This window comes from Phaethon lepturus, unplaced genomic scaffold (assembly GCF_000687285.1).
Source record: "Phaethon lepturus isolate BGI_N335 unplaced genomic scaffold, ASM68728v1 scaffold16972, whole genome shotgun sequence".
In the NCBI taxonomy this organism is placed as follows: domain Eukaryota; kingdom Metazoa; phylum Chordata; class Aves; order Phaethontiformes; family Phaethontidae; genus Phaethon; species Phaethon lepturus.
In genome coordinates this window covers 24,324-48,511 of record NW_010522831.1, presented here as the reverse complement: position 1 = coordinate 48,511, position 24,188 = coordinate 24,324, and the positions used below count along the sequence as shown (strand labels likewise).

The window sequence follows — 24,188 nt, the reverse complement described above, 5'->3', positions numbered from 1 at the left end:
TGCTGTACGGGCAAGAAAGTATGTTGTCTATTCTTGTGCCAAGTTTTAAACTTGGCTACATCATCCGAATTCTGAAGTCAATGAGGAGGGTGGGGTGGTTGTGGTTTTGTTTTTATTTTAGGGTTCTTTTGGGTTTTACTTTTGAAGGATTCAGCGCTCTGTCTCCCCAAAATAGTTAGCACTGTTGTGGACTCCATGGACTTTTTCCCTAGAGTATAAAATATCTGTGACTTCTTTTTTTCTGTGTGGAGTGGTAGCAGTGCCCTGAATAGACTAGAAAGAGAAGAGACCAGCAGAGGAGGCTCATTCGAAGAACACGAAGCTAAGAGCAATTTTTGCTTAGTATGTAAATTTTGGTCCCACGAAGAGTGATGGCTTGTCCTGATTTCCCTCTGCTCAATATGAAATACGCAGTTATAATTGGAAAGTAGTAGTAGAAAATTTTGCATCACACTCAGCTGATTTTATTTCAATTCAGTCACCGGAGCAAAAAAGAAGAGCGATAACAGCTAGTTTTATGCATGCTAATGACAAATGCTCTGCAGATCTTCACATAAACTGTGACAGTTTAACTCTCCAGCAGCATTTCTTCTCTGCTCTGTTTTTCCTGATTAGCACAGGAGTCTTTGAGACTCCCGAGTCTGAATATAGTACTTCTCTGTTCAGTTTGAGAGTGAGAGCAACTAAGCAGTAGAGAGTGAGGTAGGTCACCATGTCAGATTTTTATAGCTGCAAAGCCAGGTACAAGAAAGTTGAACATTTGACTTCGATTAAATCTAAAAGCAGTCTTTCCAAACACCTGCCATAAGGGTGAAGGAAATGCTTGACCTTTCCAAACTACACTTAATAGGATGATAGCTGTCTGTTGGGTTTTTTCCCTGTAACTTTAAGTAAAAGTTAACAAGACCATCAACCAGATTTTAAGTTTCTTTTTAGTTTTTACTTTATTGCTGTGTTTAAAAAAAAGCAAATTATTTTTACAGTTCAGTCTTGCTTATTAAAACTCAGGCACATACATGAAGCTATGCAATTACCGATTTTTCCTGCATTTTAAAAAAATTATTAAAATAATACAGGAATTCAATTATTTTTAAAACATGCACATCAACTGGGATTTTTGTTTACCCCTCAAATATATTCAGCATGTATGATGGCAGGACAAGTTTCTTCCCATGCGGTTTGACAATAACCTGGGGCTTTCAGCACTGCCTGTTAGAAAGTGGGTCTGTATTAATGATTGTGCTCACGAAATCGTCGCCTGTCACCAAAGACAGCATGAAAGGGTGCAAGTGTAATGCAAATTGTGTGCTTGTCTATTTGTGTGGCTGTGAGTGTGACTGATATAAATGTGGATAAGAAGTGGAAAACTCGATTGCTGGGTTGCAAAAAAATATGTCCTGTAAAAAGTAAGTCCTGTAAAAACATGGAACCTGGACTGTAACCAGGAAATCGATCATCTAATGGCTTCTGGCAACAAATGTCTTCAGGTAAACCAGTATCAGTGATCCCCTGGCCCCTGATATCAGACCTTAATTCACTCATTTCTTTTGTTAAGACTTGAAAAATTCTCACCATGTCCCTCCAAGATTTCTAAACCAGAATTTCTGAATGCAAATAGTGGTAAGTAGAATAAGGTAATTCACATGGGATTGTTAGTAGACATGGAAGTGGGTTTTGTTTATATGCACAGTTGTCGGCCATGCAAAGGTATGCACCTCCAGAGTAAGAGATGAAGTACGTGTGTGAAGTTTTTCACTTGTTAAGCAATTGAACCCTGAAACCCTAACAGCATCTTTTCCCCTTATGCTGTGTGCCTGTGCAAAGATGTGGAAAACGAAAATCAAAATTCCTCTAGAGATTAGAATTTTGAATGCATCCTGCACCATCTTCCTAAAGTGGAAAATATATGAAACAAAACTACGTGACAGAGTCTGAGCAAATACAGAGCAGAACACGACAACTAAAATGCCTGTTTATCATTTAGGATTATCTGGATGAAACAGAAGAAGATATTGATGATGTAGTGGCCTCTCGTTGTTCAAGGAAACACAGACATTTGACAAGTGGATTATCAACAGTAAGATCTTGACTAGAAAACATGCTTTTTTCTTCCACCATTGTTCCTCCAAAAAGAAGTTTAACTTCATATCGCTTAGCAGCAGATCATCTTTCATCCTCCACTTGAGAAGCAGCCTTAAACATTTAGATACTTTTGCTATTATATTTTTAATGCTGTTCGAAGCTTAAATGTTGTTCTCTGCAGCGCATGGAAAGAGAAAACCGTTTTGGATACTCATCAGCAGACTTCCTCACATGCTCAGGTTACTACCAAGCTGACATGTGGAGAAGGCAAACCATAGGTGTTTGCAGTGTATGACTGCTCAGCTTTGCAGAGGAGCACTTAATTTTAATTTACTTGACATGAAGAGAACAAGGCTGTGGTGGGATCTTCTGTCTCAAACCACTTTCTGATTGTTCATGTTCTTGGGATGCAAATATTTGTCTGTGTGTTTGCATACATACAGCTTCTGTGGCATCATTGTCCATCTCCCAACGCAGCTTCTCCCCTTTTTCATGACATAATTGCTGTGCAACCCACATCTGAAAAGTATTTCTCTTTACAGTGAGGAGGGAGGTACTTGGGGATTCTGGTTGGTGGCAGCTTTTCTACCTTCTGCAAGAATTGTAGTATTTTTCTGTTACATTCTTTTGTTTCTTGTCATGCCCACAAACTATATACTGTAAATTAGATGTTTGAGTCTTGTGGTTGTCTAACTGTTGCAACTTAATGTTGGTTTTGAAAGGACAGCTGCATTGTCAGGTTGTAACAGGTGCTTGAGATGCAACAAAATTGGTATAAGAAGCTTTATGCAGTTAATATGCAGTCTGTTATTCACTGGTAAACAAAATGGATGATAAAAGTAGCCTTTAATATGTCTAGTTTATGACTACCTGCTGTGAACCTAATTTTTGGGATCTGACACTTAGGGTGTGGGCAACTTATATCATCTTCAGAAAAGTTGCAGAGCACTCTCTGGCCACTCTTCTTCATGACTTGTCCCTAAGAATAGCTCTGGTCAGCATATAGAGTACCAGAAGACTGCCACAAACTCCAGGTAAAAGATGAGAGAGTTGAAGAGGACAAAGAGAGATGAGTCTATATGCTAAAAGGGAAGAGAAAATTTGGTCCACGACAGTAACCAATGAACTGTCCTTTCTAGACTGCATCCCCACTAGTCTGTGTGCAAGCAGAGCCCAGGGAATGCCCACTTAAGTTCTTGATCCCAAAGAAATGGAGTTGGCTGAATCTAAGCTTGGCTTACCTGGGGAGGGAAAAGGCTGAGAAAATTCCCATCAGAGCATTTTGTGATCTTACATCTGGCCATGTCCAGACTCTTCTTCCCTTCTAATTTACATAGTTCACAGGAACAGATACAACAGAGACGTGTGGCACTTTACACCAAGTCAGACTTGAGCAAATGTAGCCTGTTGACATTGGTCTAATTAGACTCACTTAGCCGAGGTTGATTATGACTCATTGTCTCCAATGCTTGCTGGTCCCATGGATTTTATGGACAGATTTATTTTTATTTCCTCTGAATATTGATATGAGGGTTGCAGGTGCTTAAGTGCTTTCTCCTTTTAGGCTGTTAATTGAGGAACTGCATTTAGAGAGCCTTCCCTGTGGGCACTGTAGGCAGCATTCTGTCTGGGCGTTGGGTTTTGTCCTTTGCTGCAGGTTTCCCTTTCACCTTTTTCTTAAGCAAAGCGCAGCTTTTCCACTGCTGTAGGTTTGAGATAATTTCACATCTCAATGCTCTCGTTTCTCTGTATTCACCATTACGTGATTCTTAATGTCACTGCAATGCTACGTTAATGGCAAAGCTGCTTCTCCCTGCAAGAGCAGGTCAATTTTACAGATTCTTTATTCCCCTTAAGTGTGTATTACTAGTTACTAACATTCCCCCTCTCTCTTATTTTTGCCTTTACTCTGCTTATTGTAAGACTTTGAGCCTTCTGCATTGTACAGATTTTTTTCCATGTACTTAACTGTCAAATGACTGTGTACTATTAAGTCATGCTGAAGTAATGTTATTCATGAACAGTCGGCTCTAACTGGATGCTTTTTTCTTTGGTTTTTTTTTCTTTCTTTTTTCAAATATAAGAATTTAAAGTACAGTGTGGGTACTCTGACAATGAGCATTTGAGGTAAAGGAAGAAATATCTCAAAGGGTAAAGATGCTTGAAATCTACTTGTAACATGAGCGAGCAAAAATGGAAATGGAAAGTGACATTGAACAGGAACTGTACCTCAGCATTAGGGTATTTTTCTTTGTGCTTTCCCAAAGCTAATACACGAACTGTGTATTTAGTTTTCCCTGTATCCTTCACGGATTCCCCTCCTAAATGCATTCATGTGGTGTTGTCAAGACCCATCACATCAGTAAGACTGAATTGTTCCAGTGCCTTACTGCAGCGATAAGATATGATGCAAAACAAACATAATTTTTATTGCGGTACTAAAATGAGGCTCTGCATCCTTCATATGTGGTGATTGTTTACTACTTATGAAACTGGAAAATTAGTAGATTTCTTAAGGACATTACATTTAGCGTATGTGATGTCCAGTGCAAATGCCACAGAACAGAGTCTATGGGGAAAAAAGTAAAATATATCAAATACTTCTTCTAAATCTGTGTTATCTTGTTTGTGGTTTGCAAGCAATTTGGAAATTGTGTTTGCATAAATTCTAGGGTCAGAGGTCATCTATCTGTTTCGGACTTTCTGTTGGTTGTTTTTTTTTTTTTCTCTGCCCACCTACCTATAGATCAATTTCTCCACTTTTTTTCTCTGCCCACCTACCTATAGATCAAGAAAAAGAATATTTGGATTCAGTGGAGAAAAACTCATCCACGTCCTCATGTTGGTATAACATTTGTTTACTGAAATGGGCACACAAATTGTTACTTTCCAATTACAGGGATAATTTAGGCATTTTGTAGCACACACTGGGACTGTTAAGTTTGCTAACAGTGTCTAAGGATACCCATTTTCATGTATGCTAGAGGTGGAAATGCATAAATAGTAAAGGCTGGAATTTAGCGTGAGGCATGTTAGGAATAGGAGAAAATGACACATTTGTTGGTGTGTGTTGCTAATTCTCCAGTGATTTTAACCAGTCCCGTTCATGGAATTTCAGACAATTGTACAAAGGAATAAAAGGACAGGCATTTTTCTTTTTTTAAAATGAAGGATAAAGAAGGCCATCAGAAATACAAAAAAAACCCCACCCTTTTTTGCCTACATGATGTATAAAATTAACTTTATGGACAATGATTACTTGTTCTGCTTTTTCATGTCTGCAGTTGTTTACCATATCGACACAGGCCTGCTTATCCCTCCAGCTCCCTTAGCTATAGGGCCCTTGGGCGAGGAGCTTGGAGAGTTGAGTTTTGCCATAGACCAATTCTTTTTGCGTGGCTCTTACCCTTGACTGTGCTCTTCCTTCCTCCCTGCAGCTGATGAGGGAGGAGGTAGATCAAGATGTGGCTTCCCTTGAGGTCACTGGTGAGATTTCCAGATACTGCTCTAGCAAGCAGAGGGGGGGAAACGTTTCCCCAAATATTCTGTTACTCTATTTTTTTCCTGAAGAGTGAGATGTTTAAACATTTGTATGCGTTTTTATCTGTTCTTACAAACTCCACAGAGAAACTGCCATTTCTTACAAAAGCACCAATCCTGCAAATATATGAATGCTTAGCTTTTGCCGGCCTTAAGCGAGGACTGACTTCATGCAGAGGTAAATGAGGACAAATCCAAACACAATCCAAAATTAATCCAAATATGCTGAGTTAGTGTTCTAAAATGTAATTTGTTTATTTTGATGCAGCAGATACTTAATTTCTATTTAATTACCTTGAGCCATGCATCCTTCAATACCTGAAGGATATAGAAAACCCTTAGCATTTCTCTGATTTGGGGATACCTTTTTCTTGCTTTCTCGCTATGACTTTGCAATACAAACTTCCTTTACCTGTCTATATAGGTAAAGATTCATCACTGCACTTATTCTTTCTTATTGCAGCTATCTAATGCTCTTTTCTCTTGATCTTTTGCACTGCCGCCTTTAAAGAACTCCCCAGAAGGCTCTGACAGAAAATGGACATATTTAAATGTGCCTGAAACAGATGGTGATACTGTGAGTTCTCCTGAATCCTCTGCTTTAGCTTACTTTTAAGGTTTCTCTCTCTTTTCTCCCTTTTTCTTGAAGACTGTACCTGTGTATCTTGCAAGGTTGCTGTGTGTTAGGATTTAGATTGTTATATATGTTTTTGAGCGACCTTGCTCAATCACTCAAAAGAAAACGTACACAGATTTCTTGAATGCCTCTGATTCTGGCAGTGTGCATATTGCTCTGGTTTTCTTTAAAAATACTTAGTTCTTTCCTAATGGTAATCTTTTGGAAGAGGAAATCCTCATAGCAATACTTGGTAAGGTATGAGTGAAAAGAAGAGGTTGAGGGGTGATGTGTTATATTGCAGTGGAAAATTTTGTGGGATTATTGCTAAAGTTTTTTTGGCTTTAGGAAAATTGCAGAAATGGTGGGTAGTGAATTTTGCTCATTCTTTTTAATTGCTAATGAGAGGTGAGCGTCATTTTAAGCAAACATGGATTTATACCATTTCCATTATGGGAAGCATCCTTATAACTTTTTCTAATGGTTCTGTCAGCAGTTGTCTTGGGATACTCAGTAAAAATTAGGTGGACAGCTGAACCAGAGAGGTGATTATTTTTTTCCTGCTTGGAACTTACGTGAGCTTACAATTTATGTAATTTATGTAGCCTGTCTGCTCTTCAGTTCATGCATGAATTCAATGGCGGTAATTTAGATTTAGTCATGTTTATAAATAGGTTTGAGTCCTGCATGGAAAAATATCAACCGTCTAGACATGTAAGCTATTATTAATTATAGTTCTTATTCTCTTTTACATCAAATGGTGGTATTTCTGTTCCATGATACATCTGTTCTCATAGCAAGTCCTAACAAGTGTGACAATATTGCAAGGCTGTAGCTGTATGAAAAAAGCAGATTCTGGAAAAGAGTAATTTGTTTAAATCTCTTAAGTCCTTTTTCTCTCCCCCTCCAGACTAGCATTAACAGCATGCTGAGTGTATATAGTGAAACTGGTGACTATGGCAACGTGAAGGTCAGTGGTGAAATCCTTCTCAACATCAACTACAGCTACAAAACAGGGGCCCTCAACATTCTGGTGAAAAGTTGCAGAAACCTGGCCGTTGCAGATGAGAAGAAGCAAAGGACCGATCCGTAAGCACAGAAAAGAATTTCCTTTTAGGCTCTGCTAGGTCACATGCCGTAGTCGGTGACGTAGCCTGGGGCTGTGATACGAGCCTGAGAACTCATAGGATCCAGTTGCTACAAGCCAGCATTCTGATGGTTGATGTTGGATTCCCTGTGGGAACTTGAATTTTCAATATGTTTATTAGGGCAACATGTGGCTGTTTCTGGGGAAACAAGGATATTACTTAAATTATCAACCTGTTTGATAGTAAAAGAGAAAAAAATATGAAGGAATAGGGAGGCTGAACCGATTTCTTACTTCTAGAATCAAAACTAAAGTATATGAGAGGAGTGATGTTTTGGAGGGAGGAAGGGATAGAGGTAACTTTGATTTCATGCATCCATAGATTCAGTTTGTAAGGACCATGTTTTCTCATTATAGTTTTCAGTAGAATCTGTAAATTCTCTCATGAGGAAGTACTAATTAGTGTCTCTAATAATGTGTAATCCCATCGTAAGGTATGAAGTTTTTCATTCTCTTGTATTTTCAGTGCATGTGGTGCTATATATGTAACCAGTCAGTAATCGTATACTACAAAGGGAAAGTTTTCTGCGTTTCTGACAATAAGTAAATTAATTTATCTCCACCTTCTGTTACACTGATCCTATGTTTGTAGATGAAGACCTTACCTTTCCATGTTTCACATATTCTCTGTTATGTGTGTACATTTTTTTTAGACTCCAAGAACTAATTTCCTCATACGTGTTGCTAATGCAGCAATGTTAGGTCCCTGCTCAAACTGGTCATTTTTTATTCCTTGCTAATAATTTATTACTTGATCTGCAGATATGTCAAAGCATACCTTCTGCCTGATAAGTCCCGCCAAAGTAAACGGAAGACCAAAATTAAAAGTAACACCACCAATCCAGAATTTAATGAAACACTGAAGGTGAGAACACCGTCTCTCTCTCAGGCTGTGATGAATGTTCTGCTTGTGCTCACAGGCGTTTTCTATATGTGTTCCAGTGTGGGGGTTAGAATTTGGAAGAGATGCCTCAAAAGCGAAGGTATTTAAGCAAAAACATCTAGTAATCCTACGAGTTGTAGTTTCTGGCTTTCAACATTGAGGAAGTGTTTTTGTTTGGTTCTCCCCGTTACAGGTAAAACTTCTATTAGTTTCCATAGATCTCTTTCAAAACTAACTAATCCCATCTAACCTGAGTTCAGAGTTGTTAAAAGCACCTTAAAGATTTTGTACACCCTAAGTTAGCAACTGATGCTGAAGTAGAGGTAGCTTAAAACTTCCTGTCTAACTGATTTCGAAGAGAAAATAACCTTTTGCAGTAAGATCTGAATTTCTCTGGAGGCTGTAATTTATTTTTAAAGCAGAACTGGCTTTGATAAGAAAACGCCAGCAACGGCTCCACTACCTGCCTTCCTAAAAAGCTATGGTGAGGTTCATTTGCTGTTGCAAAAGACGACAACAAATTACTTCCTTGAGGACTGGTGGAGCACAACCCCTAGGCTCTTGCCTCCCTTGCCTTTTACTCACGTCCACTACAGAGGCTGAACGATTTTGAGCTCCTCAGAGGCTGCTTATTCACCTCCTTGGCTCTGTGGTGCAGGTGGGAATGGCAGAGTTTCTGCCCCGTTCGCTACCTGTCTGGCACCTGGATCGCAAGGCTCCTGGTGATTCCCCTTCCTGTCAGTTGACAAGAGTTATCCCAGCTGGCTGTCATGAGGACAGAAACTCCTGAAATATATATATATATATATTTTTTTTTTTTTTTTTTATTTCAGTGATGTTTTAAATACATTTCTTATAGTGGAGGCTAATAGATGTTCCCTGGCCAGTATACTTGGCTTAACCTGGCTACAAAACCATTTTGCAGACTTAACGCACGCTTGGTCTGGCCAGACCGCTTGCCAAGGGAGAGTCTCTTGTATAGCCCCATTTTTAAATGGCTTACATTAAAGTTAAGACTTGCCTGAACTGGAAGAAAAAAGATGTTAGACTCTATTTAGCAAGGAATGTAGCACTAAACATGGTTTCTGGTAGGGAACTCGGTGAGGATAGGACCTAGCAGCTTGCTAAAAATGCAAATTGTAACAGAGAGGGCTTACCTTTGTGGGTGTGTAAGCAAGAGCTATATCTGTTCATCCCAACTGTAACTACTGTTAAAAAAAGAAAAGAAAAATAATTAAATCTGTGTCATCCCTCTGACTTTTATTCCATTGTTGCTAAGTATGAAATCTCTCACAGCGGAACCGTTGGCACCTAGGATTAAGCATTGCAGACATATCTACACATGAATAGCCTACTTGTGTGGCTTGCCAACTGACTTGACCGTTTCAGCTTTTGGAGAATATGTGTCTGTGTCCAGACATTGTTCCTGGTGCAGACGAGAAGACATCTGGGTCTCTTCAGCTCACACTAGGAGAAGGGTGAATTTCAGGGAATTAATGGGCCTTTTGCTAAAAGCAGAGTGTGCAGAGCTAGAATTCCAGATGTTTATAATTTTCTATGTATTTGTTAGAATATTGTGTTTCTTCAGAGGAGTTTTTTAACAGCTTTCAAAACCAACAATGGTTACTAAGACTGATGTGCTTGGTGCACGCTTTGCAGATGCAGTTTTACTTGTTTTCAGAACAATTTTTCATAAGTTACAAAGATACAATTGAAAAGGAGAGGACACTATTTCTAGAAAGTGGCGTACAGCAGAATCTCTTCAGGGATGAAAGAACGAGTTGGGTTTCTTCCTAAGAATGAAATTTTGATGTTGATCTGCTTCTTTTACATAAACTTATAAGGAATTAACAGGATCATAGTTTTAAGCATCATAATTTACTTTAGAGTCACAAATACCCAGTAAATAATACAGGAAAAAAACACAACCATGATAGTAACACTAATTACCATTGGGTGCATACTGTAAAGAAAAGAGATTTAGCATTAACATTATGAGCTTTCTGGCTAGATCAATCTTGTTCGCAAAGAAAACAAATTTGTCTGTCATGCTTCAATTGTTAGCTGCTGTGGGCCTCGTGAAATTGAGCTAGAGCTGTAAAAGGCTCCATGGAAACTATTATTTCCTTGTTCTGAAAGTTTCTTTTTCTCTTTTTCTGTTAGTATGTCATCAGTCACACACAGCTAGAAACCAGGACCCTGCAGCTTTCTGTCTGGCACTATGACAGATTCGGACGCAACAGCTTCCTTGGGGAGGTGGAAATTCCATTCGATTCCTGGAACTTTGAAAATCAAGGCGATGAGTGGTTTGTGCTCCAGCCCAAGGTAAGGGTTTCCAGGGGCTGCCGAAAGTGCTGCAAAGCAAATTTAGCAAGGCTTAGTTATTTTTTCCTTTGGAATGTGTTTATAAAATGGGACTTTATGAGTGTCTAATATGGCAATAGAAGTAACATCTTTGTTCTTTATTCAATCAAAACATACTGATTTTGAAGTCTTCATGAAAACTTTACATGTGGTTGGCTACTTAAAAGCAAACAAAAGCCTGCTACCTTTTAAATAAACTGTAAGTTCATCTTGTAAAAAATCACAGTGGAGAAATGACTTAGGAAAGAAATTAGTTTTTAAAAACAGCACATAAAACAAAGGACTTTTCAACCACTCTCCCTTACCCAACCCTTAACAGTTTATTAAAGAAATAGGCTTTTTGTTTGTTTGTTTCAAAGTGCTTTACACCTTTCAGCTGTGACAAAATGACTTCTTAATCTCTTATTCACCTTAACTAGGAAGGTACAAGATAAGGCTTCTCAGCAGGCAAGTCAATTGGTCTGTGAAACTGGACTTGTGTTGTACTTAGCTAAGGATAGGATGACTTCTGTCTCTAGGACACCCCCTGCTTTGGTAATGGTGTTTATTTTTGGAAGAGATTCAAAGAGCTATTGTAAGCTAGAGGATTAAAGGCTTCTGCCTTGCTCTTGCAGCAGCCAGAACCCCCAGGAGTTCCAGTGGTTTAGATTGACATTTCAGAAAGTGTATTTTTCTTGTTGCGAAAAAATCCAAGGTTGTACTGCAAGTGATGTGGAGGTTGACTCAGATGACTTCTTTGCTCTGTGTTCATTGTATTTAAGGAAATAGTGTTACATTCGGGGTTTCAGGGGAGTGTGTTTCATCTGTGCCTTTCTCTCAGGTGGGAGATGGATCTGATTGCTGTATAATTAATTTCTAGGTATAGCCCTTTGTGAGGCTTACATCTAAACTCTCACAAAATTATATTTTAGTAAATAATTTGCCAGAAGATACATAAGGAAATTGGTCTCTGCTTTGAACACTTACACACCTCACACTTTATAAGTGGCGAGGAAGATCATTCCCAGTTTCCTAGTTCAGCTTTGTTAATAAGGGTGACCACCAGCTCTTTCTTCACGGTTGAGACAAGGTGAGACCAGGAAGAGAAGATGGCTAACGATGGCAAACGTGTTTCTGTCAGCACTGTATCTGAATTACTGAATTACACCGTCCTCCTTACAAGGTTGCTTCACATACGTTACTTTTGTTGGGTCTGCTCTTGAAGTAGGAGAAATGTCTACCACATCTCTGTCATAGTTCTGTCTGGTGTCAGATGTTGCTCTTATTTAGTACCCACCGGTCTACAACAATAAGATACACATCTAGTATTTGTTTTGCTTGTGGCTTGTATGCAATGTTGGTCTGCAACTGAGCTTCTTATCATGCAGTAGTCTCTTTGTCGTGTCACTTCAGTCTTTGGGGATTTATGTGTGTATGGGTAGTTTCTTTTAATCCTAACAGGGGGAAAAAAATAAGAGACAGTCATGAAGCTCTCCTGCTTGGGGAAAAAAGTAATGAGGCACTAAGCATTTCAGCCATGCCAACTGGAAGGTGTTGTCTGATTATTTCCAAACCCATTAAAAGGCTTTCTAAATGAGTTCTTTTTTACCAAAGAAAGCAAACACAGAATTGGTCTTGTCTGCCTCCTAAGTTGTTATAGATAATGTTTCTAAACTTAAAATGCTGCTAAGATTTTTGATCAGCAAAGATAATTAAAAAAAAACAAACCCTCAATTATTGCATTTGGAATTTAAAAAAAAGCCCAGGTTAATACACATGCAAATTACATGCTGTTCTCCCATATGAACTGCCTGATAGAGTCAGGAATAGCAGTGAAACATTTCCCAGGTTTTATTACAGTGCTTTATTTGTTCTATCATGAATCATTTAGCTGCTTTAGTGGAAAGGATGGAGACTTTAAGACCTGTTTCTTCCATCAGCACTGAATGTCTGTTTTCAAAAGGAGTGTGGTTAAATCAGACAAAGAGGAGAAAATAGTTCTGTGGTTAAAGAGGGGGCCATGTTATATGTGGGTTTGGGCAGAAGGTTGACAAACTGCTCCTAACGTAAGAACTTATACCGTCACTTGTCCACCAGTAGGACAGAAAAAAATAATCCTTGCTGCCTTTATGGGAAACTTGATCCTAAACTTGCATCGTGTAGACCACAAGTGGTCTGCCTGACTGGCAAGACTTAGATGTTGTGCAAGTTATTCCGCAGGCATTTACTGCAGGTTTGCTTTTGTCCTCCGTTGTACCCAGCGGCATCAGACACTGGCGGAGACAGAACTGTTTTTCTCGGAGTCAGTGCAGGATTCCCGTGTTGCTGTGAAAGTGCTTCAAAGTCACAAAAGGGCCATGCTGTTGTCACCAAAATTGCTTTGTTCCCTGTCCCACCCCTGCATACAGACTTAGCCCCGCTGAACCTGCTTAGTGCCTTAGCCTGGAGTCATTGAGCAAGGTCAGCGTGTGCCCGAGTCCTTCATAGACCTGATTTCTAATGTAGATGTACAAGATTTCTTTTCTCACCGCACATTATTTTTCTAGAAGTCAGTTTGAACTCGCATAACATGTTCTCTCCATGTTGCATCTATTGTTTTTAAAATGTAGTTTCCAGCTTCTCACAACGCGAATGGAAGCTGAGCACGCGTCAGCGAAGGCCTAACGTTCTTTTAACAAGGATGCTCTGAAAAGCACTGAGTGCGGTTCTTCTGGGCAAGATTCAAACATTTATAAAACAAAAAGATACAGAAATAGATGCTGTGTAGAAGAGGAAAAGGCCACTTGGAATAACAGTTTTCAAAAAGTTTTTCTATTTCGGAGCTGCACTCTGCTCCCTCCCCTCGCCTTCGTTCCCCACACCTCTGTTCCAAGAGTGACTCAGGAGTGACTCCTCTAAAATACGTGAAACCAATTACGGTGTAAAGTCCTGACTGGGGGAAATAAGAGCTGAATGTCAGCTTAAATTAGCTACAGCTTGTATGTCCAGAAAAAAGTTTGAGGGTTTTTTCTGTTTGTTTGCTTCACTTACTCATGCTAGGTATCCCTCTCCTCTGCATGTTCACTGAACAGTGTCTAATGCTGCGTGGCTTTATTGTTCTGAGAGCCTGCGTTCCCTAGCTCATAAGGTTTTCTAAAATGTGATTGCGTTCAATCTGGAATGTCTAATTATCTGAAAGTGGGCTGGTATGTCTTGATATATTTAAGAACTGTTTCAAACATGGTACCGGTACAACGAAATTAAAATCAAAAGGAGAAGGTGAATGATTAACCTTAGCTGGGTTTCTGGGGTTTTTTGTTTGTTTTTTTTAACTTTCTTTTCAGGTGGAGATTGGAACAGATGTTGGGCTTCAATATAAAGGAGAACTGACAGTTGTTTTACGTTACATCCCCCCAGACAGAAACCTAATGCTTCCTCTAGGGCAGTTTCAAGGTAAAACAAACATTAATGTCAGCATATGATATCATCCCTCTGAGTGTTAAAAATCCTTATCTAGGGTGTAATAATGGTATTAGTGAAGACTGAAATCATACTTAAATATGCTAGTTGTCTTTATCTGTGGGAATTTTGAACCCTATTTCTCCTGCTCTGTCCTCTTCTCTTACATTGAACCTAAGGAGAGAGGAGTGTGTAGTCAAGTGTTGATGCATAGCTGTGACCTAATTAAAAAAAACTCAGACATTAGATAGCATGATTGACGGCAGCCACATAGAAATAAATTGTCTGCATCGTAGTCTGTGGGCTCTGTGTTCACCTAGTTATATACAGTATATAGCTGATCAAAGTAATAGCCTTCACTTAGTTCCTCATTATTAATTCTCCTTAAGCTTACCTATCTCCTCATTTTCACTCATTTTTCACACTGCTTTACCTTTGTAACAGAGTTTTACTCTATTACTTCTGTAATTCAGTCCTGTAAAATATTATTTGCACTCTTTAGGGTAAGCCATTATCTTCGTCAGCAATGCATAGGGGAAAATATTTACTAACTCTTTGCGTTGTAGTAGCATGAGGAACAGCAATCGTCTGAAGTGAAAGCAATCACTGGATAGCACCTGAGCGTACATGGATATACCAGAGACAGGTATATCACTGTCTTGGTGTCAGCATTGCTTGTTAGCATTAGGATTTGATAGATATATTGGACTTCTTCGTTTTTTCTTTTTTTTTTTTTTTTGACAGGTGACATTCCCTCTACTAGCAGTAATTCCAAGGTTTTCTCTCAAAAGCTAATTGTTTGAAAAGTCCAGATAATGCTATCTGCATTTTTTAAATTAGTACATTTTAACATCACTCCTGATCTTTTTTCTGATGTTTTCAACCTGAATCAGTGTGTACAATCCCTGCTGATAAGCCTCTTAAAATCTGCAGCAGCAGCAAGTACCCATGTCCTCACGCTGCTGTTCAAAAGCAGTAGCGTGTCAGTGAGCAGCAGGTCCTTGGGCACGGTCTCCGAGGGGCACTGCATCCTTACACATGGAATATATTCGGTGCGTTTTTACATTTTAAGCTTTGGGACAGAGGTTTTATACCTTGCTTGTGGTGTATGGCTGTCTTAACATCAGTGGTGGAAGTGGACTCTGACAAGAGGGTAGGATTCACAGGACACGCAGTTCCTTGTATTCAGTATAGTAATCTACAAATACTTATATTCGGATAGGATTTCAGATAGGGCACTATGTTGTGTCCAGCAAGAACTATCTCGTTACATGGTCAAGTTCTTTATCATATATGGAGTGATTTTTCTGCCCCTGCCTTATTAGTTTCTCTACGCACAGAGAATCAGAATGTTCTCATAAGGAGTACTTTAATCCCATTGCAGTACGTGATTTTAAAAAAATCTAGCCAAGACAATTTACATTTCCAAATCAGTCTTGCAGTGTATATGTAATTTCTGATGATGATGTTGCAACTCTGTTCTATGTATAGGAAAGAAGAGCTTTAAAAAAGGAAAAAAGGGAGAACCTCACATGCCATCTGGAGGTATATTAGAAGTCCTTATCAAAGAAGCAAAGAATTTAACAGCAGTGAAATCAGGAGGCACATCTGACACTTTTGTGAAAGGGTCTGTGTTTTTGTTTGGGTTTTTTTTTCCTCCCCTTTTTTTTTAAATGGCTGCACTGAATCATATTTTGGCTGACTCAGGGTTTTTTTTTAATATATATCTGTATATGTGTGTATGGAGTGTCAGTCCTGAAAAGCAACTGGCACCTTGAAATGCTATGCTGAAGAGAAGGATGCTGTGGAATAAGGGCAGAGAGATACGAGTTGTCTCAGTGTTGAAATACGATCGTATTTAAATACCACTCAGTCAAGAAACAGAATCATTCCTATAGAAGAATCCAATGTGCTAGTGTGCATGCTGTTATAGAATACAATGTTTGGTAAAAGAAAATACTTGAATTGAGTCAGCAGAGAGGGAGGTGAATATTCATCAGTCCTGGAGGTAAGACGTTGTAAATTAGGGTGCTCACACTGGACATGATACCTCATCTAGTGGTGACATGTACATTTTTGGGGGAAACTGAAACAGTATATATTTTTTACTAAGGGGAATAGCCAGACTACGTCCTGAATAAGAAACTTGTTTTCAGGAAGATACAAGTCTGTTTGGATTCCTTGTAAAACAGCAAACAGCACCTATAAAAACTGGTGTGCTCCATCAAGCTGAGGTTCTTTCTAATGGTTGTCACCTGAAACATGCAGAAAGAGAAAATTCATTATGTGTGTGAGGAAATTCCATTTTGATTCAAGTTAATACGCTAACGGAGGAAAAAATTTTCTCTCTTATACTAGAAATATTTTTGGTTTTTTTTTCTAGTGCTTAATTGGGGAAGCTCTTTGGCATGTAGTACAGTGTCAAGGAGCATGTTTAAACCCTGAGGGTTCCCAGGAAGTCTATCGCTGACTTCAAACATAATGTCTTAACTCTAATTGTGTCTCGTTGTTAACATTTTATATTCTTTGACAGAAGATGTTTAAAAATTCTGCTCTGATGGCTTTCAGTTTTGATCTTAAAGATGCATAATTTTGAAAAAATTAAGCTCTGTGTCGCTTACATGGCTCTACGCATGTGGGTACATTAAAATATACATAATATGACATATATGAACATTTTTATTAGATAAGCAGCATTTTGTGTTGGACAGTCCAAATCGAAACTATACAGAAGAGGCCACATTTAGGATATACTTGTGTTTGAATAAAATGAACATAATCCTGCATGCCTCATTATGTTGGATTTTTCATAAATGTTGTTATGCATTAGCAATGTTAGATTTAGGGAATAATGGATAGCTTAAAACGTTTTTCTTTGCCAGTTTTTGCTCTCAGTGCTAGCTGTCAATATTGCTGATTTTTAGATATGCTCTAGTTCATTAGTACTGGTTTGAGTGTTTTTACTAAATGGGAACCATAGAAAACATCCTGGTTTTAATTCCCTGATGGAGCTGAGAATTTATCTTGATGTTGTAGCGTGCTCCAAACTATCACTAAGCTCATACACTTCATGTAGAAGAAGTTTGAGCTATTCTTCCTATGTATTTGTTCTTACATGCCATCTCTCTTTTCTTGATATATGTGAAGGCATTTCCTTTTACTCAAAATAGGCTGTCTGACCCCACTATCGCTTGTTCCCACCTGGAGCTTGCAACAGACTTCAGGGAGAAAATGTTGCCACAGCCTTTTTACATTAGCGGTAGCAATGTGTGGCCAATAATCCTCCGGACTATCTTTAGTTAGCGGTGTCTGCTGTTGCTGACATGGATCATTCAGTACAGTTGAACAGGAGTCTGTTTTCCTTGGACTATTGGTTTGTCGTGTCTCATGGCCAAATGCATAATCTAGTTGCCATGAACCAGTTGAGGTGCTGCAGTGGTCTAGCACTGCTAGCTTGAGGTAGTTTGACACAGGTTATCCCACAGTTAGCCCACTGCAGTAAACTAGCTCATGTTTATTGTCAGTAAAAGCCTGCACAGGAATCCTGATTGAGGTCTAGTGATACAATTTGTTTGTATGTCTGACCCTTTAGTATTTATGTGCAACTGCATAGTTACTCCCTTAGCTTTGCTGAAGGAGGTGAAAGTACAGACTACGAGAATTTGTAGAGACCTCTGATTTTCAACTAGAGTATTAAGTTCTTTTAGCTTCATTAAAGGAATTTACCACTAAAAGTAAAATGTGAATAGCTTGTCCGACTTTACAGCATTTTTATTTCTCCACTCAATAGGGCTTTAGGCAATTCAAATTAATGATGCCAACCTGCTGAAGTTCCTTATCAGTCATTTCCGTTTCTTTCTGGAGGACCTCCTGTCCTGCTTTTAGAGGGACACTGGACAAGATGACTCCAGAGGCCCCTTCTAGCCAACATTGTTATGATTCTGTCTATATTTAACCTCACTGAAATAAAAACTTTGTGGTTAACACCCAAGACTTGGGGCAAGGAGACCTGATTCCAGTTTCTGCTGGTGATGGCTGACTTTGTAACTATAAGAACAAACAGAGCACAAATGCAAAATATGCACTTCAGGTATATGCTTAATTTAGTAACAGTGAGGAGATGGGGTCCTGATCCCATTTGAACATCTACATGACTGTAATTCTTTGTGACAATTATGTGACAATCCGTCTACATATTCAGCTTTCCTTTTCTATAACTCCCAGATACCTGCTCCCAGATGACAGCAAAGCTACAAAACACAAAACTCCCATAATAAAAAAGAGTGTGAACCCCCAGTGGAATCACACCTTTGCTTTCGGTGGCTTGAATTCAAGGGATATACGTAACGTCTGCCTAGAATTGACTGTGTGGGACAAGGAGTCGCTCTCCAGTAACATTTTTTTGGGAGGTGTCCGTTTGAGCACTGGAAATGGTAAGGTCCCATCTGACTCGTGTTTGCTTTTCTTATTCTGCTCTCCTTCCTCCTCACCCCATGTGATTCATGTTATACAAAGGACAGAACTGTTACTAGGGGTATGGAAAGTATATGGGAACTTGGGGAAATCGAAAAGGGAGAGAAGGCAACATGTAATCTGTAGATGATTTAGTTCTTTCCCCCACTGAGACACAAACATTTGGTGCCCGACTGTACTTCTGCATAGTCTAGAAGAACTGGGAATACCTTGGAAATGTTTCTTAGCATCCTAGTGAGGAGGAGGAGGTTACTTTTGTCCAGCAGCAGCCTTTCTGCTGTCAATGGTGTGATCTGGAAGAGGTGTGAATCCGTTCCTCCTCTGTTAGGAGAAAGTTGCTGATGCCGCAGGGTGGGGAGGTTTATGTGCCTCTGTCCATGTGTCACAAAGGAGTTTAATGACAAACTGACGCTCTCCAGGAGGTACCTGTTTTCAGCATAACTCCCTGCAGGTGGTAGTGTAAAGTGGTTGTCGTCTTTCTTACACACTGTTGGAGCGAACGAGCAAGGATATTAAGTAACTGCTTACTAATACGCCAAAATGCCTCATGTTTTTATAATTGACAGGCGTAAGTAACGGCAAGGAGGTTGACTGGATGGACTCTCAAGGGGAAGAGCAGCACCTCTGGCAGAAGATGATTGACAGTCCAGGAGCTCCTGTGGAGGGGATACTAATGCTGAGATCTAGCATGGGGAAACGCAGGCTCTGAAAGACTTTAACTGCTGGGCGCTACCACAGGAACTCCTGACTTGAGTGGTGGTCAGGCTCTTGTCACTTTGCCCACTTGGAAGTGGGAGAGGGTTGTAATCCTTGCCTTGGATATTAAGGCTCTGAGTGATATTTTAATGCATTCTGCACTTTCATGTGCACATTTTTAACCCAGGCTTCTTGTACGGATTACGTTTCTTCTGAAGTCAGTAAGGATTAGACCTTGTCCAGAGATTGGACTGGCCTTCTCTGTCCCTTCTGGTGAGTGGTGCGCAGCTGATGAACACCTCTGCCTGTGCGGGGCTCGGAGTGAGCAAATTCTCTCGTTAGTCATTTAGTAAATAATGCCTGGTTTTACCTGTCTCCTCCTGGGTCAAAGATGGCCTAGAAGACAGCAGTGATACAGTACAGGCAGATTCAGAGTGAGTCTGTGCTTTGGTATTTGAAAGAGAAGAAGCCATAATGTTATGAAGGATAACAAACAACATTTCTTTACCACGTTTGCTTGCTGGGCTGCGCAGTGTTCAGGAATACAGGCTTGGGATGGAGCGGCCCACCCAGGAAGGCCAATGCGCTGTGGTGCACACTAGAAATAGGCAGCAGGGAGCTGGTGTACAGTGCTGGTGTTCTGGCATTCTCTGGGTTATTTTAACGCACCGTATAAAAGGCAGACTTGGTTCGACACAATCAAAGAGCCTCTAATGAAAATAAATCGTAACAAATCGCCAGTTTCCAGAACTACATGGTATTACTGTGTCTTCATTCAGTTGACAGCTCTAGCCAAGATCTTCTGATGTCATTCAACAGAGGGTGTATGTATGTTGACATGCCTGTCCCCATCTGGTATGTCGCTGAAATGAGACACATACTGGGTTTCGACATAGTTAGCCAAGACCTTGGTTAAACAGACCATGTAGTAAAGTGACATGATTTAAAGCACGTGCCAGAATGATTTGCACAATTGCGGAATTTTCTCTGCATGGGCTGGGATCCCATTCAGGCACGCCCACACATGTTAGTCATTAACCAGAGTAGGACTTCTTTCGCCTGAACATCCCCCTGTGACTTAACAGCGGATTTAATGGTAAGAGTGGGTTTTGGCCAATTCAATCATGGATCTTATTAACTGTGACAATTGTTCAACAGTCATTTCACCATTTGGTTTCCTAAAGTGATTTTACACCTACTTAGATCCCCCGTCCTTTGGGGACTTATGCAGGTCATATGTGAAGAGCATGCTGTTTTAAATAGTTCTTGTGGGCTACTCTTACCATAATGAGATAGGATTATAATCTTTTTTCAAGACAGCAGATGTCTGCTTGCAAGGTTGGATAATAATGTAATTGCATTTCATGTGATTGTTCAGGGTATAAGGCAAAGGAAGATCAGTAAACTGAGTGAACAACGTTTCTTCTGAATTTTCCAGAATTAGAACACAGCTTCCTATTTGAACTGGTAAATTCATCTATAGCTATTCCTACTTTTTTTTTTTTCCCCCCAAATGTTTTATTTTTGGAAGCAATGTAGTATTAATACTAAGGAAACAAATTGAAATATATGGAAACACAATACTTACATAAAGTACTGAAAAAACCCACAAACTTTCAAAGAATGTATCATTCCCTGTAGATCAAAGTATTCAAAGAAATAAGACTTTATTCAGTATTCCCCCAGTATTCAAGTATTCACAGAAATAAGACCATAAAATCTAATTTTTTTGAAAGATATAAATGTTGTTCTTCACAATCCAGAAATGCAAGAAATCTAGATTGAACAACAGAATAGGAACTGATAGCTAAGCAACTACAGCTGGAAATTTTTACATCTGTAGCTGTCCTGGTGTGCAATTATGTACATGTATTTAGAGCTGAATCCAAACCCTTAAAATTTAATGTCTTTTTTTTTTTTTTTTTTGGACATATTTTATATTGGTTTTAGTTTGAGTGGCTTGAAACTGCGGGGAAGTTTACAAGCAGTCTTAAAATCCTAATATTATTAGATGAAAAAATATTTATTTTTGTTAAAAATACTATCTTAGTTTTAATAAAACAATTTGTTTCATTATTAATATTGTCCTTTAAAATTCTGATATGACTTTAAAAAGTCACTGGAGGGTACTGCTTGCCCAGTTTGAGACCCACAATTTTCAGAAACTATCGAGTCATCTTTGAAAATAAAATTCCCTTGGAGAATCTCAGTTTGGGAACCAAAAGTCAGTAGTTGCTCAAGAAAACTGACTTCGTTTTCCTTCTTTATCTATTCTTCATTTTCTTCTGAAGTCCTGCTCAAATTGGGCAGTGAAGCAAGTCTAGCTGGCTTTTCGTTTTAATGCCACAGATGCTGTGAGCTGATAAATTAGAGCACAAATATCAAGAGCATACATTTTATAACCTTTTTCTTTCTGTAATAGTCTTTAAGTACCAAATTTTTTTTTTTTTTGTATCTGCATCCCCCTAAGTGAAACCAAACCTAACTTTTGATGCCTTAACTACCTCTCTCTTTAACAGAATCAATTTGAGTTGTCCTGCTTGTTTGTACTGCAAACCTGCATTTATTTTGGGAATAATAATATTATATTGACATGGAGGCACAAGCTTGATTTTTTTTTCACTTGCTGGAAGCTGATTCAAAAAGATACAGCTTGTTAAAGCTAAAGAAAATGATTCTTCAGGGTAAAATTCTAGCTAGAGTTGTAGAGCAACACCAGGCAGTTGAGTGGTTTAGTTTTGTTTCATTTTGATGGTGAAAATGGGAAAAATAAGAACACCACAAAAAATTCCTTCAAGTTGAACCCCAAAATGGACACCAAATTGGAAACCTTAAAATAATATTGAACTGAACTAAACCTTTTACGTAGAGTACAAGAGTTTGTCTAATTTTTGAACAGTACTTTCTGGCCTTCTAAGCGTGAATGTTTTGGCTAAATCCAGTCTTGCTTTGAAAGGAGAAATTCTGTGCTTTACTGCTTCAGCTTCTGTCTATCTTGGTCCTGTGGTAGAGTTTGTGATGAACAGACTCATCTGGGAGGCGTCACCCAGCTCATACTCTGGCTTTAAATTCCGCCTTTTCCTTCCAAAGGGCCAAAATTTCACTGTGAGCCTGCGCCTGAGATTATAGACCAGGCTACGAATAGACTGTAGGTGTCAACTGTAGTTCAGCGTATGAAAGGCACAATTTCCCCTAGGATGTCATTTTGGCCAAGGCGGTGGGGTTTGCCATGGATCAGATCTGGAGCAGTACAGTGAGATTACCGCCTGGGTTAGCAGTGACAATTCTGCATTGTGGTAGAACATAATAGGTGTCACACTCCGCCTCAAATGAGCTTCAGAGAGATGATGAGCATCATATCAACACTAGAGCAATTTGGAAAGCTTTGCTGTTCTGTGATGTTATCGGCACACTTGTAGGAAGCGTTTGATTTGTGGAAAATGTCACATTTAATTATATCTCTCATATCTTTGTTCTCTTCCTTTACAAAAATGATTTATGGTTTGGAAAAAGCACGAGATGATTAACTGCAGATGTGATTTCTAGTTTCCCGGATATTTGAATTAATTGCCTATAATTGTGCATCATCACATATTGTGTGTTACCAGGCTGAACAAAAAAAACAGAAAGCCAGGAATTAGGCTAAAGCCTTCCTTTTCTATGTATGTTTATGGTATTGAAGGTGCATGAATAGTTTATTCAAAGCTAATTTATAGGAGAAAATAGCCACAATTTTAACATTGATTCGTAAACTCCTGCACTGAGTAAATAGACATAGCGGAGCTGATAAGTATTTTTCCACACAGACTTGAATAACTGAAGATGCATCAGTGGAGAAGAAATCTTCTCTACAGCGTTTTTTGAAGATGTGTTGCACAATGCATTTTACTTTGATACATATTTTTGTAGCAAGGTAACTACAGGGCTTTCATCGCTATCTTTGTCACCTCCTAATTAGATTTTTGAGGGTTTGGCCCGTTAAGGAAGAATGAAAGTGCAACTTCCGCTGTAAAACACCAAGTGGGGCCAGTAAATACATCTTCAGACAGTGTGGTTATTGCCGGTATCCGTCAAAAAGAGCAAATGCTGAGGGCTGTCCAAGCCCTACCATCAGACTTTGGTATCCAGCCCTGCTCTCCAGAAGTTTCTCTGCTCAGTTTATCAGCTGTCTGGGGACTTTAGGCTTCTAATTGTTGACGCTCTTGCTTGCGTGCTTAGATGCCAAAAGCAGGCTAATATAGATTTGAAATGGCCTCCCCATCTCCTCCACCTCCATCTTGGTACGCTTCAGCGAGGGTGGGAGGAAAGCTGCAAAGACTCTGAGGGACACTGTTGCCATCTTCCTGTGCTAATCCAAGTGCCATTGCCTTGCTGGAATGCCTTTCTAGATGCCACATTTTGATCTTTCTATCCCAGCTGGATGCTTTAGCAGATGGTTTAAGAGAGAAGGAACTGGGATGGTGGGTATATTTTGGTCATGGTGCATTAGACTGGAAGCTTATTCTTCTGTGCCTCTTCCAATGCAGATTATGCTACGGTAGCATGAAAGAAGCATTTTTATGGATTTTTTTTTTTTTTTTCTTTTCCTGCCTGGTTAGGCCCTGGCCAATGCAATTATGTGAAGTTGTATTCTGCAAAATACCAACTAAACTATAACAGCAGAGCAGCCATTGAGCATCCACTGGTGCTAATTGATAAGGAGAGGTAACAGGAGGATTGCATTTAGACTGGCATAATTTTGGCTTCTTGAGGGGTAAGCACACTGCCCAGCTTCAGGCATGTGAAGTTTGCGGTTTGCTCTGTAGAGTCAATGAAGAGAAAGACTGCTTGGATCTCCTACACCTTTGAAAAAGAGCCGAGTGTCCTATTTTCACTGCTGTCTAGTTTGTGGATTCACACAAGATAGTACGGGTTGTACCTGAATCTTTGCAAAATAATTGCAAATCTCTCTCTTTTCCCCCCTCATCCTT

The 24,188-nt window shown here is 39.3% G+C and overlaps 1 protein-coding gene across 1 annotated transcript in view; it reads left to right on the top strand.

Moving 5' to 3' along the window:
• The window catches only part of SYTL5 (synaptotagmin-like 5), a gene marked incomplete at its 5' end in the record, with an annotated part of 21,937 nt that extends 2,706 nt beyond the window's left edge, over nucleotides 1–19,231 (top strand). The window contains 9 exons of the mRNA XM_010281951.1: nucleotides 1,985–2,077; nucleotides 6,134–6,199; nucleotides 7,149–7,327; nucleotides 8,148–8,250; nucleotides 10,432–10,593; nucleotides 13,935–14,043; nucleotides 15,541–15,676; nucleotides 18,274–18,482; nucleotides 19,089–19,231. Coding sequence (XP_010280253.1) covers nucleotides 1,985–2,077; nucleotides 6,134–6,199; nucleotides 7,149–7,327; nucleotides 8,148–8,250; nucleotides 10,432–10,593; nucleotides 13,935–14,043; nucleotides 15,541–15,676; nucleotides 18,274–18,482; nucleotides 19,089–19,231 — 1,200 coding nt within the window. The remainder of the gene's footprint in view (nucleotides 1–1,984; nucleotides 2,078–6,133; nucleotides 6,200–7,148; nucleotides 7,328–8,147; nucleotides 8,251–10,431; nucleotides 10,594–13,934; nucleotides 14,044–15,540; nucleotides 15,677–18,273; nucleotides 18,483–19,088) is intronic.
• Between the last annotated feature and the right edge of the window lie 4,957 nt (nucleotides 19,232–24,188).